We start from the raw sequence: 15028 nt of genomic DNA, 5'->3' as shown, positions 1-15028 counted from the left end.
TTCCAACTTCAACTGTACAACGCATATTGTTGAAAACCCAACAACAAAGACAACAATGTCTAAAACCCTTTGATGGACGGAACAGGATCATTATAAACCTACAAGACATTGAATTTTCCAAGAAAATATTTCTGTTACTGTTTTTAATTGTCCTTGCCCACTGTGAATTCTGACAAATAGACATTATTTGGAATGAAAAGAGCCAAATGTGAATCTACTGATCAAATAGTCACTAACAAGACACTCATTGGTATGCTTCAGGAGAAATTATGTTACACATTTTCCCCGCTTGTACTTCAGTATGGAATTGAAATCAATATTTGATTTTAATATTTGATGTTAACCTTTTGTCAAGGAGGTATTTAAATATGTGACAGTGTGTGCATTACATTCATAGGGATGTGTAAATATGTTGTGATATGAGTCATGAAAAGTGTTTGGGTGTGGGCCTGTCTCTGTGTGTATGTGTGTATGTTTGTGTGTGTGCGTGCGTGTATGTTTGTGTGTGTGTGTGCGTGTGTCTGTCTGTGTGTGTGTCTGTTTGTTCTCCTCTCCCTCAAGGCGACCCAGGGTCCAGAGAGACCGGTGCTGGCTCTGCTGACTGAGAGAGACCTGCTGCTGTACCCCACCCTACCTGACAGTAAAGACGGCATCAACAGCCCAGCCAAGAGCCACCCGCTTATCACAACTAGGTAGGATCGACACAATAAAACTGATGCACTGCACTTAGACCAGGCGGTTGAATATCTTTCAAAAGCAGCTAGTCAAATAGCCATTTTCACAAAACCGTCTCCATTGATGGCTGAGTTTAGTCCATGAAAAGGAGCAGTATATCTAATATTGTCTATTTCTAGGCTGCTAAATGCTTTTTAGCCTATACAACCTCACACCAGGCCCCCAAAAGCAGCCTTTTCTTAAAGCTCTTAAGCCTTGTTCACACTGCAGGCCTTAATGCTCAAATCAGTTTTGTTTTTCAAAATCCGTTTTGGAATACTGACTGTCCAAACAGCAGGAGACAAGTGACCAAATCGGATTTGTGTGCGTTTAGACAGCAGTCATTTGCTGACATGGCTCTGCTAGTTGTCATAGTAACAACGGGTGTGCGTGCACAGGGGTGTAGGCTGATTGGTGGTAGTGCTCTTGCTTCTTATCACTCAGAAGTTATGTAGCATGCTAAGGTGACAACAACGCCTGTCATGGATGTCTCCCAGTTGTTTTGAATGTTCAAAATTATAGTATAAGAACACTTTTAAAGCCTCAAAGGATAAGATGATCCAACTTTCAAAACAAGTCATTTTTGGCTAGCCTAGGCAGGCAACTAGCTAGCTAGGTAGCTGTTCAGCTATCTAGCACATTCACTCATTTGTTTGTTAACAATTAACAAGCTAGTCATGTTCCTGTAAAACTGTCAGCAGAGTAGCTAGCAAGCAACAAGATACTGTATGTCAAATATCAGTCTAAAAACCACTTGAGGGCAAATAAATCAGATTTGACTGTTCAGACACAAGTCGCACGGCCAGGAATCAGATTTGTTTCTAACTTCAAACCACCTACGAAGATGGTTTGAAATGTGGCTTCAAATATCAGATTCCATGTGCGTTGTGGCTGTTCAGACTGCAGGAAAAAGAACAGATTCAAATCAGATTTGAGTCACTTCAAACTTCCAATGTGAACACTGCTTTACTGCTCTCTTAAAGGGGTGAGCAATGGAAATGGCTATGGTGGCTATATTTGATTTGCCAGTGCAAATAATGCAGTCAGAACTTGCAGATACATCGTACAAATATTAAGGAAAAGACACGTAGAAAGGTTTAACCCTTTAAGCTTTTATAACTTTAAGTCTAAGCCTTTGGGGAGGTGGGGTTCTAAGCTGACATGTGGAATTGTTTTAAGATGGTCATACTATGGATCATTTAGCTATTTGATTTAGAATTTTAGGACCCCTTTAGGTATAAAATATTGAATTTGGCCTTTACTTACTAGCCCAGAGAAACGCATTGAATAACATGAATAAATGGCAAAAATTACAGTCAAAAAATAAATAATAAGGAACAAGGTTTTGCAGTGTTGGTCCTCTATCTAGGAGATATAAGAACGCTCAGGAAATTTACAGTACCAGACAAAAGATTGGACACACCTACTCATTCCAGAGTTTTTCTTTATTTGTACTATTTTCTACATTGTAGAATAATAGTGAAGACATTAAACTATGAAATAACAWATGGAATCATGTTTTAACCAATAAAGTGTTAAAACAAAATATATTTTATATTTGAGATTCTTCAAAGTAGCCACTCTTTGCCTTGATGACAGCTTTGAACACTCTTCTCTCTTCCAACCTCTTACCACCTTTCCCCTCTATTCCTTCCCGTCTCCTCCAGACTGGTCCACTCAGGACCGGGGAAAAGCTCTCCCCTGCTGGACTCGGAGCTCTCCTTTGGGCTGCGCACCGGCACCAAGCAGGGCGTGGAGACCCACTTGTTCCGGGTGGACTCGGCCAAGGAGCTTTCGGCCTGGACCCACATGCTGGTGGACGGCTGCCACAACGCTGCCGAGCTCATCCAGGAAGTCACCACAGGTATAGATACAGGAGTAGCAGATTAAGTTAGCCCACTGGGGGAGTTAACGCGAGTCTTTAGATCTCAGACAAGGTTCCAGGTCGGGAATGAGGAGCCTCTGCCAAGTTAGCCTACTGAGCTAATGCATGAGCTCGGGAAGCTAACACAAGTCTTCAGGTCTCTGACAGGGTTTCAATACAGAACCATGCTCGCGTGATGAGGGGTCTGAGACTGGAGGACTTGCGTTAGGTCTACGTGGATTTTTCCATTAATTCAATGAATGTTAATTCCCTTCCTGAAAAGGAATTGAACCCATCTCTAATGTGAAATAATATGCCAGGTCCCACTTAATCAAAACAAACAGCTACAAAATACTACATACAGGGCATTCAGAAGTCAACCTGTACTTTCAAAAACATTGTGAATGTTGATTGATAATCAAGTTAGTGCATGGTGTCACCTACAAGAGTGTGTCACTTTAGCGATGAATCGTTGCTGCAGCACAGGTACTTTTTGGGGCGGCAGGTAGCCTAGTGGTTAGAGTGTTGGGCCAGTAACCAAATGGTTGCTGGATCGAATCCCTGAGCTGACAAGATAAAAATCTGTCGTTCTGCCCTTGAACAAGGCAGTTAACCCACTGTTCCCCGGTGGGCCGTCATTGTAAATAAGAATTTGTTCTTAACTGACTTGCCTAGTTATATCAAATAAAAATATTTATCTTTTGAAAAGTTACATTTTACTGCTCCAACTGCCATAAATCATCATGAATGGCTGCAAGACAGCAGCAGATGGTCTAGCAAAGACCTACAGCAAGTATGCAGGTCTGGCTGTTTTATATAGGGTAGTACTGCCCTCTGCTGGCGTTGTGGTGTGTTGCAACATAATAACAATAAAAAGTCACTCATTGCATTCATGGGAAGCAGCCACATCTAAACTGCCTGAACCTACAAAATCAATTAAATCCAACTGACTGCATTCATATATTCACTGTGATAGAACAGATCAGTCAATCAACTACTGTACCTTTAGTATTCAGTGTTGTAAATGGAGTGGTGCAGAAACACAGGGCAACCTATAATCAGAACCTTTAGGGACAGTTTCCTGGACACAGATTAAACGTACTCCTGATCCTGGACTAAAAAGCAACAGAATCTCCATTGAGAATGCTTTTTGGTCGAGCGCTAGGCCTAGTCTCTGTCTGGAAAAACCTGCCCTTAGTGACCAACCTTCCTAATGCCTATATGTGGTCCCTGGCAGCCTGYAGCTGGAACGGGAAGGAGTGCAACCTGGGAGTGCACATCGACGAGGGCTTTAGCCTGTTCACTGAGGAGATGGGCATCAGAAAGACGGTGCTCCTCCAGCAACCCTTCGAGCGTCTGCGCATGTCCTCCGATGACGGTGTACACATGATCTTCCTCGACTTTGGGGGGCCAGAGGCGGAGATTGTGAGTTGGATTGTTGACTTTGAGTGTTTTGCTTGGTGTTGGTTGATTGGTTGGTTTGTCTCTCTCTCTCTTTCTCTCTCTCTCTTGCTTCTACTCTCTCTCTCTCTCTCTCTCTCTCTCTCTCTCTCTCTCTCTCTCTCTCTCTCTCTCTCTCTCTCTCTCTCTCCTCTCTCTCTCTCTTCTCTCTCTCTCTCTCTCTCTTCTTTCTTTACTCTCTCTCTCTCTTTCTCTGCTTTCTACTCTCTCTCTCTTCTCTTTCTCTCTCTCTCTCTCTCTCTCTTCTCCTCTCTCTCTCTCCTCTCTCTCTCTTCCTCTCTCTCTCTCTCTCTCTCCTCTCTCTCTTCTCTCTCTCTCTCTTTCTCTCTCTCCTACTCTCTCTTCTCTCGTCCTCTCTCTCTCTCTCTCTCTCTCCTCTCTCTCTCTCTTTCTCCTTGCTTCTACTCGTCTCTCTTTCTTCTACTCTCTCTTTCTCACTCTCTCTTTCTCTCTGTTTTAACAGAGTAGTCATTGTTTGCTATGCTAACATACTCAACTATAACAGCGTCAAAGGTGATGATGAACTTCTCTCTCTCTTCCCTCTGCCTCCCCCTTCCTCTCTCCCTCTCTCTTCCTCCTTTCCTCTTCCTCCCTTGCAGCAACTGGACCTCCACTCCTGCCCCAAGACCATGGTGTTCATCATCCACTCCTTCCTCTCTGCTAAGGTCAAGCGGCTAGGCCTGTTAGCATGATAACAGATTGACCTGCAACCCCTCTGCCAACCCTGAAAAACCACCAAACCACCGAAGCGTATTTACACGAAGCCATGACTCTAACGTTAGGAGGATGTGATGTCACTACAGAGGACATGATGTCACCGCTCTGTTTCAAACCGCCACCAAGCGGTTACAACAGACAGCATTGATATTACAAAAATCATGACGGCTTCGAAATTTGTTACAGAATTTTCAAATGTTACCTGCACTGTTTACTGATTGAATTATTCAGAGAGGTTAGTGTTTTATCATCCTAAATTTACGTTATTTTTATGTTTTGGTCGCCATTTTGAGAAACATTATTTTATTTCTGCWATTAAGGATGTTTTCCAAGTGCTGATTCAGAGACATTTTGAGTGCAGCAAAAAGCCTTTTGAATCTCCCTGCATTTCTTTAGTAGATTCATAAATGTTTCCCATAGCCAATATCAACATGAAGATAAACTAAATGTCATAAAGCTGATTTAAAGTTAACCCCTAAATCCAAGTGTTTAGAAACGCATTATTGCCACTGTTTAGTAATTTCACTTAACAAAAACCCCACTCTCCAACTAACTTGAACGACCTTATGCATAAGAGTACTATGCCTTTGTATCGATACAATATATACATATATTGACACTATAACTTCAGACACGAAGTTGACCCTGTAGATGATTTTGATGGAAGCTGGATGGAATAGTTGTAACATTGGTATTACCAGAGCCTGATAGCTGTAGGTGTTTGGACCTAGAAACCTGCTGTGCCCTCAGAAAGTAGAATATTTTTAAAAACTTGTTCCACATTGTGTTGTGTTACAGCCTACATTAAAAATGGACTAAATATAATTTTTTTTCTCACCCATCTACACACAATACCCCATAATGACAAAGTGAAAACATGTTTTTAGAAATGTTTGCAAATGTATTGAAATGCAGAATTATCTCATTTACATGAGTATTCACACCCATGGGTCACACTATATGTTAGAATCACCTTTGGCAGTGATTACAGCTGTGAGTCTTTCTGGGTAAGTCTAACAGCTTTGCACACCTGGATTGTACAATATTTGCACATTATAATTGTTTTAATTCTACAAGCTCTGTCAAGTTGGTTGTTGATCATTGCTACACAGCCAGCCATTTTCAAGTCTTAACGTAACTTTAACCAGGCCACTCAGGATCATTCCATGTTGTCTTGGTAAGCAACTCCAGTTTATATTTGGCCTTTTAGGTTATTGTCCTGCTGAAAGATGAATTTGTCTCCCAGTGTCTGTTGGAAAGCAGACTGAACCAGGATTTCCTTTAGGATGTTGCCTGTGCTTAGTAGCTCCATTGCAGAGGACAAGCATACCCATAATATGATTCAGCCACCACCATGCTTGAAGATGATATAAAAAGTGGTACTCAGTGAGGTGTTGTGTTGTATTTGCCCCAAACATAACGCTTTGTATATAGAACATAACATTACTTTATTTTCCAAGTGTTTTGCCGTGTTACTTTAGTGCCTTATTGCGAACAGGATGCATGTTTTGGAATATTTTTATTCTGTACAGGCTTCCTTTTTTTCACTCTGTCATTTAGGTTAGTATTGTGGAGTAACTGCACTGTTGTTGATCCATCCTCAGTTTCTCCTACCACAGCCATTAAACTCTGTAACTGTTTTAAAGTCACCATTGTCCTCATGGTGAAATCCCTGAGCGGTTTCCTTTTTCTCCGGAAACTGAGTTAGGAAGGAAGCCTGTATCTTTGTACTGACTGGGTGTATTGGCACACCATCCAAAGTGTAATTAATAACTTCACCATGCTCAAAGGGATGTAAAATTTCAGCTTTTTTACTTTTACCCATCTACCAATAGGTGCCCTTCTTTGCGAGGCATTGGAAAACCTCTGGTCTTTGTGGTTGAATATGTTTTTGAAATGCGCTGCTCAACTGAGGGACCTTACAGATAATTAATTGTATGTGAGGGGTACAGAGATGAGGTCGTCATTCAAAAATCATGTTAAACACTATTATTGCACACAGAGTGAGTCCATRMAACTTAYTATGTGAYTTGTTAAGCACATTTGTACCCCTGAACGTATTTAGGCTTGTCATAACAAAGGGGTTGAATACTTATTGACTCAAGACATTTCAACTTTACATTTTCAACAAATTTGTGAACATTTCTAAAAACAATTCCACTTTGACATTATGGGGTGTTGTGGGTAGATCAGTGACACAAAATCTAAATTGAATCCATTTTAAATTCAGGCTGTAACACAACAACATGTGGAATAAGTCAAGGGGTGTGAATACTTTCTGAAGGAACTGTATGTATATATTTAGGTCTGGGTATAACATTATMAATTAATACATTGATAGTGTTTCATATTTAAACAGCAATGAGTTCTTAGAATATATGCAGCAGGTACTGAGCTGATATATTGAAACCGTTCTTACAAAGCTAGGTGAATTTGTCTTAACGACTACAGCCAAAATCACAGATGCATTTGAGAGATATCAGCTTGTTGTGGAGTAATGGTGTGGTTTTCATACAGCTTTAGTCTTTTTGTTATTGTGTGCATTTACAGAAATCATCGCAAACCAACTGAAAATGAACAAAAATGGCATCTATATTTTACATGACAATGTGTTCAATTGCCCCCATTTCTTTTGTGTCAATGGGATTTCCACAATTCGTGGCCTTCTCTCTACAATCCTAAACAAACTTATATTAATATATTTCAAAACTAAAACTTTTTTGCTTTCAAGAATACACATGTATATTCTTATTTAAACAAAAGGTGTGCCTTGCAGGGTTGTTTGTATATAAAAGTGTAATAAACTTTGTTAACTTTTACTGTTCTTTATTAGTAGATCCTTAGATTTTATTATTTTATTTAACCTTTATTTTAACAGGGAAGACAAATTGTGAACTAGGTTTCTTCAAATGCGCACTGTTTAATAAAACCTAAATATACACACACACACACACACACACACACACACACACACACACACACACACACACACACACACACACACACACACACACACACACACACACACACACACACACACACACACACACACACACACACACACACACACACAATGCATCTGGAACATTTTCAGACCCCTTCACTTTATTACATCTTGTTACGTTACAGCCTTATTCAAAAATGCATTAAATAAAACAATTTCCTCATCAATCTATACACAATACCCCATAATGACAACGTGAAAAGCGGTTCTAACATTTCTGCAAAAAACAMAAAAAAATGAAATACCTTATTAACAGAAGTATTCAGACCCTTTGATATGAGACTGGAAATTGACTTCAGGTGCATCCTGTTTCCATTGATCATCCTTGAGATGTTTCTACAACTTTATTGGGGCCTGCCTGTGGTAAATTAAATTGATAGGTCATGATTTGGAAAGGCAAACACTGTCTATATAAGGTCTCACAGTTGACAGTGCATGTCAGAGCAAAAATCAAGCCATAAGGTCAAAGGAATTGTCCGTAGAGCTCCGAGACAGGATTCAAGGTCCCCAAGAACACAGTGGCCTCCATCATTCTTAATTGGAAGAAGTTTGGAACCACTAAGACTCTTCCTAGAGCTGGTCGCCTGGCCAAACTGAGCAACTGAGGGAGAAGGGCCTTGGTAAAGGAGGTGACCAAGAAACCGATGGTCACTCTGGCAGAGCTCCAGAGTTCCTCTGTGGAGATGGGAGAACCTTCCAGAAGGACAACCAACTCTGCAGCACTCCACCAAACAGGCCTTTACGGTAGAGTGGCCAGACAGGAAGCCACTCCTCAGCAAAAGGCACATAAAGGACTCTCAGACCATGAGAAACAAGATTCTCTAGTCTGATGAAACCAAGATTGAACACTTTGGCCTGAATGCCAACTGTCACGTCTGGAGGAATCCTGGCACCATCCCTATGGTGAAGCATGGTGGTGGCAGCATCATGCTGTGGGGATGTTTTTCAGCGGCAGGGACTGGGAGACTAGTCAGGATCGAGGGGAAAGATGAACGGAGCAAAGTACAGAGAGATCCTTGACGAAAACCTGCTCCAGAGCACTTTGAACCTCAGACTGGGATGAAGGTTCACCTTCCAACAGGACAACGAGACAGCAGGGTTTCAAACTGTAGAACTAAGTTCCTACATTTGAATATAAAAATGGATTTTATCAAACAAAACTATGCTACCTTTTATCTCTGGGAACCTCAGGATGACATATCAGAGCAATATTTTTGAATGTAAGTAAACAGCGAAAAAGAAACGTCCCTTTTTCAGGACCCTGTCTTTCAAAGATAATTTGTAAAAATCCAAATAACTTCACAGATCTTCATTGTAAAGGGTTTAAACACTGTTTCCCATGCTTGTTCAATGAACCATTAACAATTAATGAACATTCACTTGTGGAACGGTTTAAGACACTAACAGCTTACAGACGGTAGGCAATTAAGGTCAGTTATGAAACTTAGGACACTAAAGAGGCCTTTCTACTGACTCTGAAAAACATCAAAGGAAAGATGCCCAGGGTCCCTGCTCATCTGCGTGAATGTGCTTTAGGCATACTGCAAGAAGGCATGAGGACTGCAGATGTGGCCAGGGCAATAAATTGCAATGTCCGTACTGTGAGACGCCTAAGACAGAGCTACAGGGAGACAGGATGGACAGCTGATCGTCCTCGCAGTGGCAGACCACATGTAACAACACCTGCACAGGATCGGTACATCCGAACATCACACCTGCGGGACAGGTACATGATGGCAACAACAACTACCCGAGTTACACCAGGAATGCACAATCCCTCCATCAGTGCTCAGACTGTCCTCAATAGGCTGAGAGATGCTGAATTGAGGGTTTGTAGGCCTGTTGTAAGGCAGATCTTCACCAGACATCACAGGCAACAATGTCGCCTATGGGTACAAACCCACCGTCGCTGGACCAGACAGGACTGGCAAAAAGGGCTCTTCACTGACGAGTTGCGGTTTTGTCTCACCAGGGGTGATGGTCGGATTCACGTTTATCATCGAATGAATGAGCGTTACACAGAGGCCTGTACTCTGGAGCGGGATCGAGGTGGAGCCTCCATCATGGACTGGGGCGGTGTGTCACAGCATCATCGGACTGAGCTTGTTATCATTGCAGGCAATCTCAATGCTCTGTGTTACAGGGAAGACATCCTCCTCCCTCATGTGGTACCCTCCTGCAGGCTCAACCTGACATGACCCTCCAGCATGACAATGCCACCAGTTATACTGCTCGTTCTGTGCGTGATTTCGTGCAAGACAGGAATGTCAGTGTTCTGCCATGGCCAGCGAAGAGTCCGGATCTCAATCCCATTGAGCACGTCTGGGACCTGTTGGATCGGAGGGTGAGGGCTAGCTCCATTCCCCCCAGAAATGTCCGGGAACTTGCAGGTGCCTTGGTGGAAGAGTGGAGTAACATCTCACTTGGTGGAAGAGTGGAGTAACATCTCACAGCACAGCACTGGCAAATCTGGTGCAGTCCATGAGCCACTGCTTTTAACCAGGGCAAGGTGACCGGAAGCATGACCGAATACAAACAGTGTAGCTATTCTCTCCGCAAGGCAATCAAACAGGCTAAGTCTCAGTACAGAGACAAAATCGAGTCGCAATTCAACAGCTCAGACACAAGAGGTATGTGGCAGGGTCTACAGTCAATCACGGATTACAAAAAGAAAACCAGCCCGTCGAGGACCAGGATGTCTTGCTCCGACAGGCTAAACAACTTTTTTGCCCGCTTTGAGGACAATACAGTGCCACTGACACGGCCCCCTACCAAACCTGCGGGTCTCCTTCATGCAGCCGAGTGAGTAAAACATTTAAACGTGTTAACCCTCGCAAGGCTGCAGGCCCAGACGGCATTCCCAGCCGCGTCCTCAGAGCATCGCGAGACCAGCTGGCTGGTGTGTTTACGGACATATTCAATCAATCTTATCCCAGTCTGCTGTTCCCACATGCTTCAAGAGGCCACCATTGTTCCTGTTCCAAGAAAGCTAAGGTAATGAGCTAAACGATTACCGCCCGTAGCACTCACTTCCGTCATCATGAAGTGCTTTGAGAGACTAGTCAAGGACCATATCACCTCCACCCTACGGACACCCTAGACCCACTCCAATTTGCTTACCGACCAATAGGTCCACAAGACGACGAAATCGCAACCACACTGCACACTGCCCTAACCCATCTGGACAAGAGGAATACCCATGTGAGAATGCTGTTCATCGATTACAGCTCAGCATTTAACACATAGTACCCTCCAAACTCGTCATCAAGCTCGAGACCCTGGGTCTCGACCCCGCCCTGTGCAACTGGGTCCTGGATTCCTGACGGGCCGCCCCAGGTGGTGAGGGTAGGTAACAACATCTCCACCCCGCTGATCCTCAACACTGGGGCCCACAAGGGTGCGTTCTGAGCCTCTCCTGTACTCCCTGTTCACCACACGACTGCGTGGCCATGCACGCCTCCAACTCAATCATCAAGTTTGCGGATGACACTACAGTGGTAGGCTTGATTACCAACAACGACGAGACGGCCTACAGGGAGGAGGTGAGGGCCCGGAGTGTGGTGTCAGGAAATAACCTCACACTCAACGTCAACAAAACAAAGGAGATGATTGTGGATTTCAGGAAACAGCAGAGGGAGCACCCCCCTATCACACTCGAGGGTCAGTAGTGGAGAAGGTGGAAAGTTTTAAGTTCTCGGTGTACACATCACGGACAAACTGAATTGGTCCACACAGACAGCGTTGTGAAGAAGGCGCAGCAGCGCCTCTTCAACCTCAGGAGGCTGAAGAAATTCGGCTTGTCACAAAAGCACTCACAAACTTCTACAGATGCACAATCGAGAGCATCCTGTCGGGCTGTATCACCGCCTGGTACGGCAATGCTCCGCCACAACCGTAAGGCTCTCCAGAGGGTAGTGAGGTCTGCAGAACGCATCACCAGGGGCAAACTACCTGCCCTCCAGGACACCTAAACAACCGATGTCACAGGAAGGCCATAAAGATCATCAAGGACAACAACCACCCAAGCCACTGCCTGTTCACCCCGCTATCATCCAGAAGGCGAGGTCAGTACAGGTGCATCAAAGCAGGGACCGAGAGACTGAAAAACAGCTTCTATCTCAAGGCATCAGACTGTTAAACAGCCACCACTAACATTTAGCGGCCGTGCCAACATACTGACTCAACTCCAGCCACTAAAAATGGGAATTGATGGAAATTATGTAAAAATGTACCACTAGCCACTTTAAGCAATGCCACTTAATACAATGTTTACATACCCTACATTCCCATCTCTATATGTATATACTGTACTCTATATATCTACTGCATCTGTCATCTTTATGCAATACATGTACACTAGCCACTTTAAACTATGCCACTTTATGTTTACATACCCTACAGTACTCATCTCATACGTATATACCGTACTCTATACCATCTACTGCATCTGCCATGCCGTTCTGTAACCACATTCATTCATATTCTTTATGTACATATTCTTTATCCCTTTACACTTGTGTGTGTGTGTAAGGTAGTAGTGTGGAATTGTTAGGTTAGATTACTGTTGGTTATTACTGCATTGTCGGAACTGAGAGCACAAGCATTTCGCTACACTCGCATTACATCTGCTAACCATGTGTATGTGACTAATAAAATTTGATTTGATTTGATTTGAGGAGGAGATGCACTGCAAGTACTTAATGCAGCTGGTGGCACACCAGATACTGACTGTTACTTTTGATTTTGACCCCCCCCCCCCCTTGTTCAGGGACACATTATTCCATTTCTGTTAGTCACATGTCTGTGGAACTTGTTCAGTTATTGTTCAGGTTTGTTTGAAGTCTTTGTTATGTTCATACAAATATTTACACATGTTAAGAAAATAAACGCAGTTGACAGTGAGAGGACGTTTCTTTTTTTGCTGAGTTTTTATTGATACATTCACCTCTGAAGGTAATAAACCAGTTGCTGTGATAAAAGCGTTGTGTTGTTGTGCAGTCTCCTCGAACAGTTGCAAGGTATTTTCACACTGTAATAGCTACTGTAAATTGGACAGATCAGTTTGATTAACAATAATTTAAGTTTTCTGCCCATATAAGACATGTCTATGTCCTGGAAAGTTTGCTGTTACTTACAACGTCATTCTAGTCACATTAGCGCACGTTAGCAACAACCGTTCCGGTTTAGGGACACCGATCCCATTAATGATAAGAAAAGGCAGATAACCAAAACAGGAGATGCGTACTGAACGTGAACAAAACCAATACCTCCTGATAACTGAGGGCTACATAAAGGGAGAGTAATCAAGGTAATGATGATTGCCAGGACCGGTGGTTAGTAGACCGGCGACGTTAGTAGACCGGCGACGGCCGTGACTGTAATTGAAGAGAATTCTCTTGGAAGATAATGCGGTCGGCATTTGTAAGAATTCTAGGTCAGGTGAACAAAAGGACTTGAGTTCCTGTATGTTGTTGTGATTATACCATGAGTCGTTAGTCATAAGGCATACACCCCCGCCCTTCTCACCAGAGAGATGTTTGTTTCTGTCGGTGCGATCCATGAAGAAACCGGGTGGCTGTACCGACTCTGACAACATATCCCGAGTGAGCCATGTTTCCGTGAAACAGAGAATGTTCCAATCTCTGATGTCTCTCTGGAAGGCAACTCGTAAACTAATTTCGTCGACCTTGTTATCTAGAGTTGGGACATTGACGAGTAATATGCTCGGAAGCAGTGGATGATGTGCTTGCCTTCAGAGTCTGACCAGTAGGCCGCTCCGTCTGCCTCTCCTGCGGCGACAGCGTTGTTTTGGGTCGGCCTCTGGAATAAGATCGCATGTCCAGGGTGGAGGTCCGARCARAGGAKCCGCTTCAGGAAAGACGTATTCCTGGTCGTAATGATGGTAAGTTGACAGCGCTTTTATATTTAATAGTTCTTCCTGGCTGTATGTAATAACACTTGAGATTTTCTAGGCTAACAATGTAAGAAATAAAAAAAACTAATAACTGCATAGTTTCCTAAGGACCAGAAGCGAGGGGACCATCTCTGTCGGCTCCATCTCACGTTTATGATCAAATCCACAAACCAGTGTGTTTACCTAAACGAACAGCGAAAATGCTGATCCAAAATCACCAAAACTGAGAGCTTTTTACTGTATGGGATAATCCTCTTAAAATCATAGGCAAATTTTGACGTGGCGTCAAACAAAGTAACGATCGACTGAGTCCTCATTGGATGGACAAGGCTCTTTTATTCCTTTCCTCACCAGTAATTTAGTCTTCTTCCAGTTCAATACTGTGCTTCACGGTCAAAGACATTCACAAAATTGCTTTGCTTATACAACAGACGTGTGCAGTCTCAGAACCAGTGGGTAGTCTGACAGTTTATTAACTCAAATCAAATTGGCCCCAGCCACAACAGCTAAGGTGGTTGCATTCCAAATGGCACCCTATTCCCTATGTAGTGCACTATGTAAGGATATGTAGTGCACTATGTAAGGATATGTAGTGCACTATGTAAGGATATGTAGTGCACTATGTAAGGATATGTAGTGTGCTATGTAAGGATATGTAGTGCACTATGTAAGGATATGTAGTGTGCTATGTAAGGATATGTAGTGTGCTATGTAAGGATATGTAGTGCACTATGTAAGGATATGTAGTGCACTATGTAAGGATATGTAGTGTGCACTATAGGCCAAAAGTAGTCCACGATGTAAGGATATGTAGTGCACTATGTAAAGATGTGTAGGCCTGTGGTCAAAGTAGTCCACTATGTAAGGATATGTAGTGCACTATGTAAAGATGTGTAGGCCACGATGTAAGGATATGTAGTGCACTATGTAAAGATGTGTAGGCCACGATGTAAGCTCCCAGTTGCCATTGGCAACCCCTCAACCACAGCTAGCGGGGGGGGGGGGGGGGGCTAATATGGATTCTCCAATCCTGATTTAGTCTATATACAGTATATTATTATTCACTTCTTTTGTTGTGCCGTGGAGCTGGTGAAGCCACTGAGACTAGATTTACTGGCACGCGCAACCTGGACTTCACTGATATTGTGCCATTACTGTAAAAATCTAAAAGGAGGTGTTATTTGCAATACTGATTTACAATGCAAGGGTTATTACACTTGATGGATACCTACCTGTTCCCTCAGCAGTAGACTGTAAAGCCATCATGTTCGCCTTAAATGGCTATCCATATCTTTTCAAATCGACTACTTGTGACCACAGGCCTACACTTTTACATAGTGCACTACATACCTCA

General features: G+C 43.0%; 1 protein-coding gene across 1 annotated transcript in view; it reads left to right on the top strand.

The window, feature by feature from the left end:
• Window positions 1-7575, top strand: part of LOC111970495 (alpha-1-syntrophin) — an 89642-nt gene extending 82067 nt beyond the window's left edge. The window contains exons 5-8 of the mRNA XM_023997277.2: window positions 562-692; window positions 2382-2578; window positions 3816-4003; window positions 4639-7575. Coding sequence (XP_023853045.1) covers window positions 562-692; window positions 2382-2578; window positions 3816-4003; window positions 4639-4731 — 609 coding nt within the window. The 3' untranslated portion in view covers window positions 4732-7575. The remainder of the gene's footprint in view (window positions 1-561; window positions 693-2381; window positions 2579-3815; window positions 4004-4638) is intronic.
• Window positions 7576-15028: the final 7453 nt, after the last annotated feature.

Source organism: Salvelinus sp. IW2-2015, linkage group LG11 (assembly GCF_002910315.2).
Source record: "Salvelinus sp. IW2-2015 linkage group LG11, ASM291031v2, whole genome shotgun sequence".
Lineage (NCBI taxonomy): Eukaryota > Metazoa > Chordata > Actinopteri > Salmoniformes > Salmonidae > Salvelinus > Salvelinus sp. IW2-2015.
The sequence above is the reverse complement of the archived record's forward strand: the minus strand, read 5'-3'. Positions and strand labels throughout refer to the sequence as shown.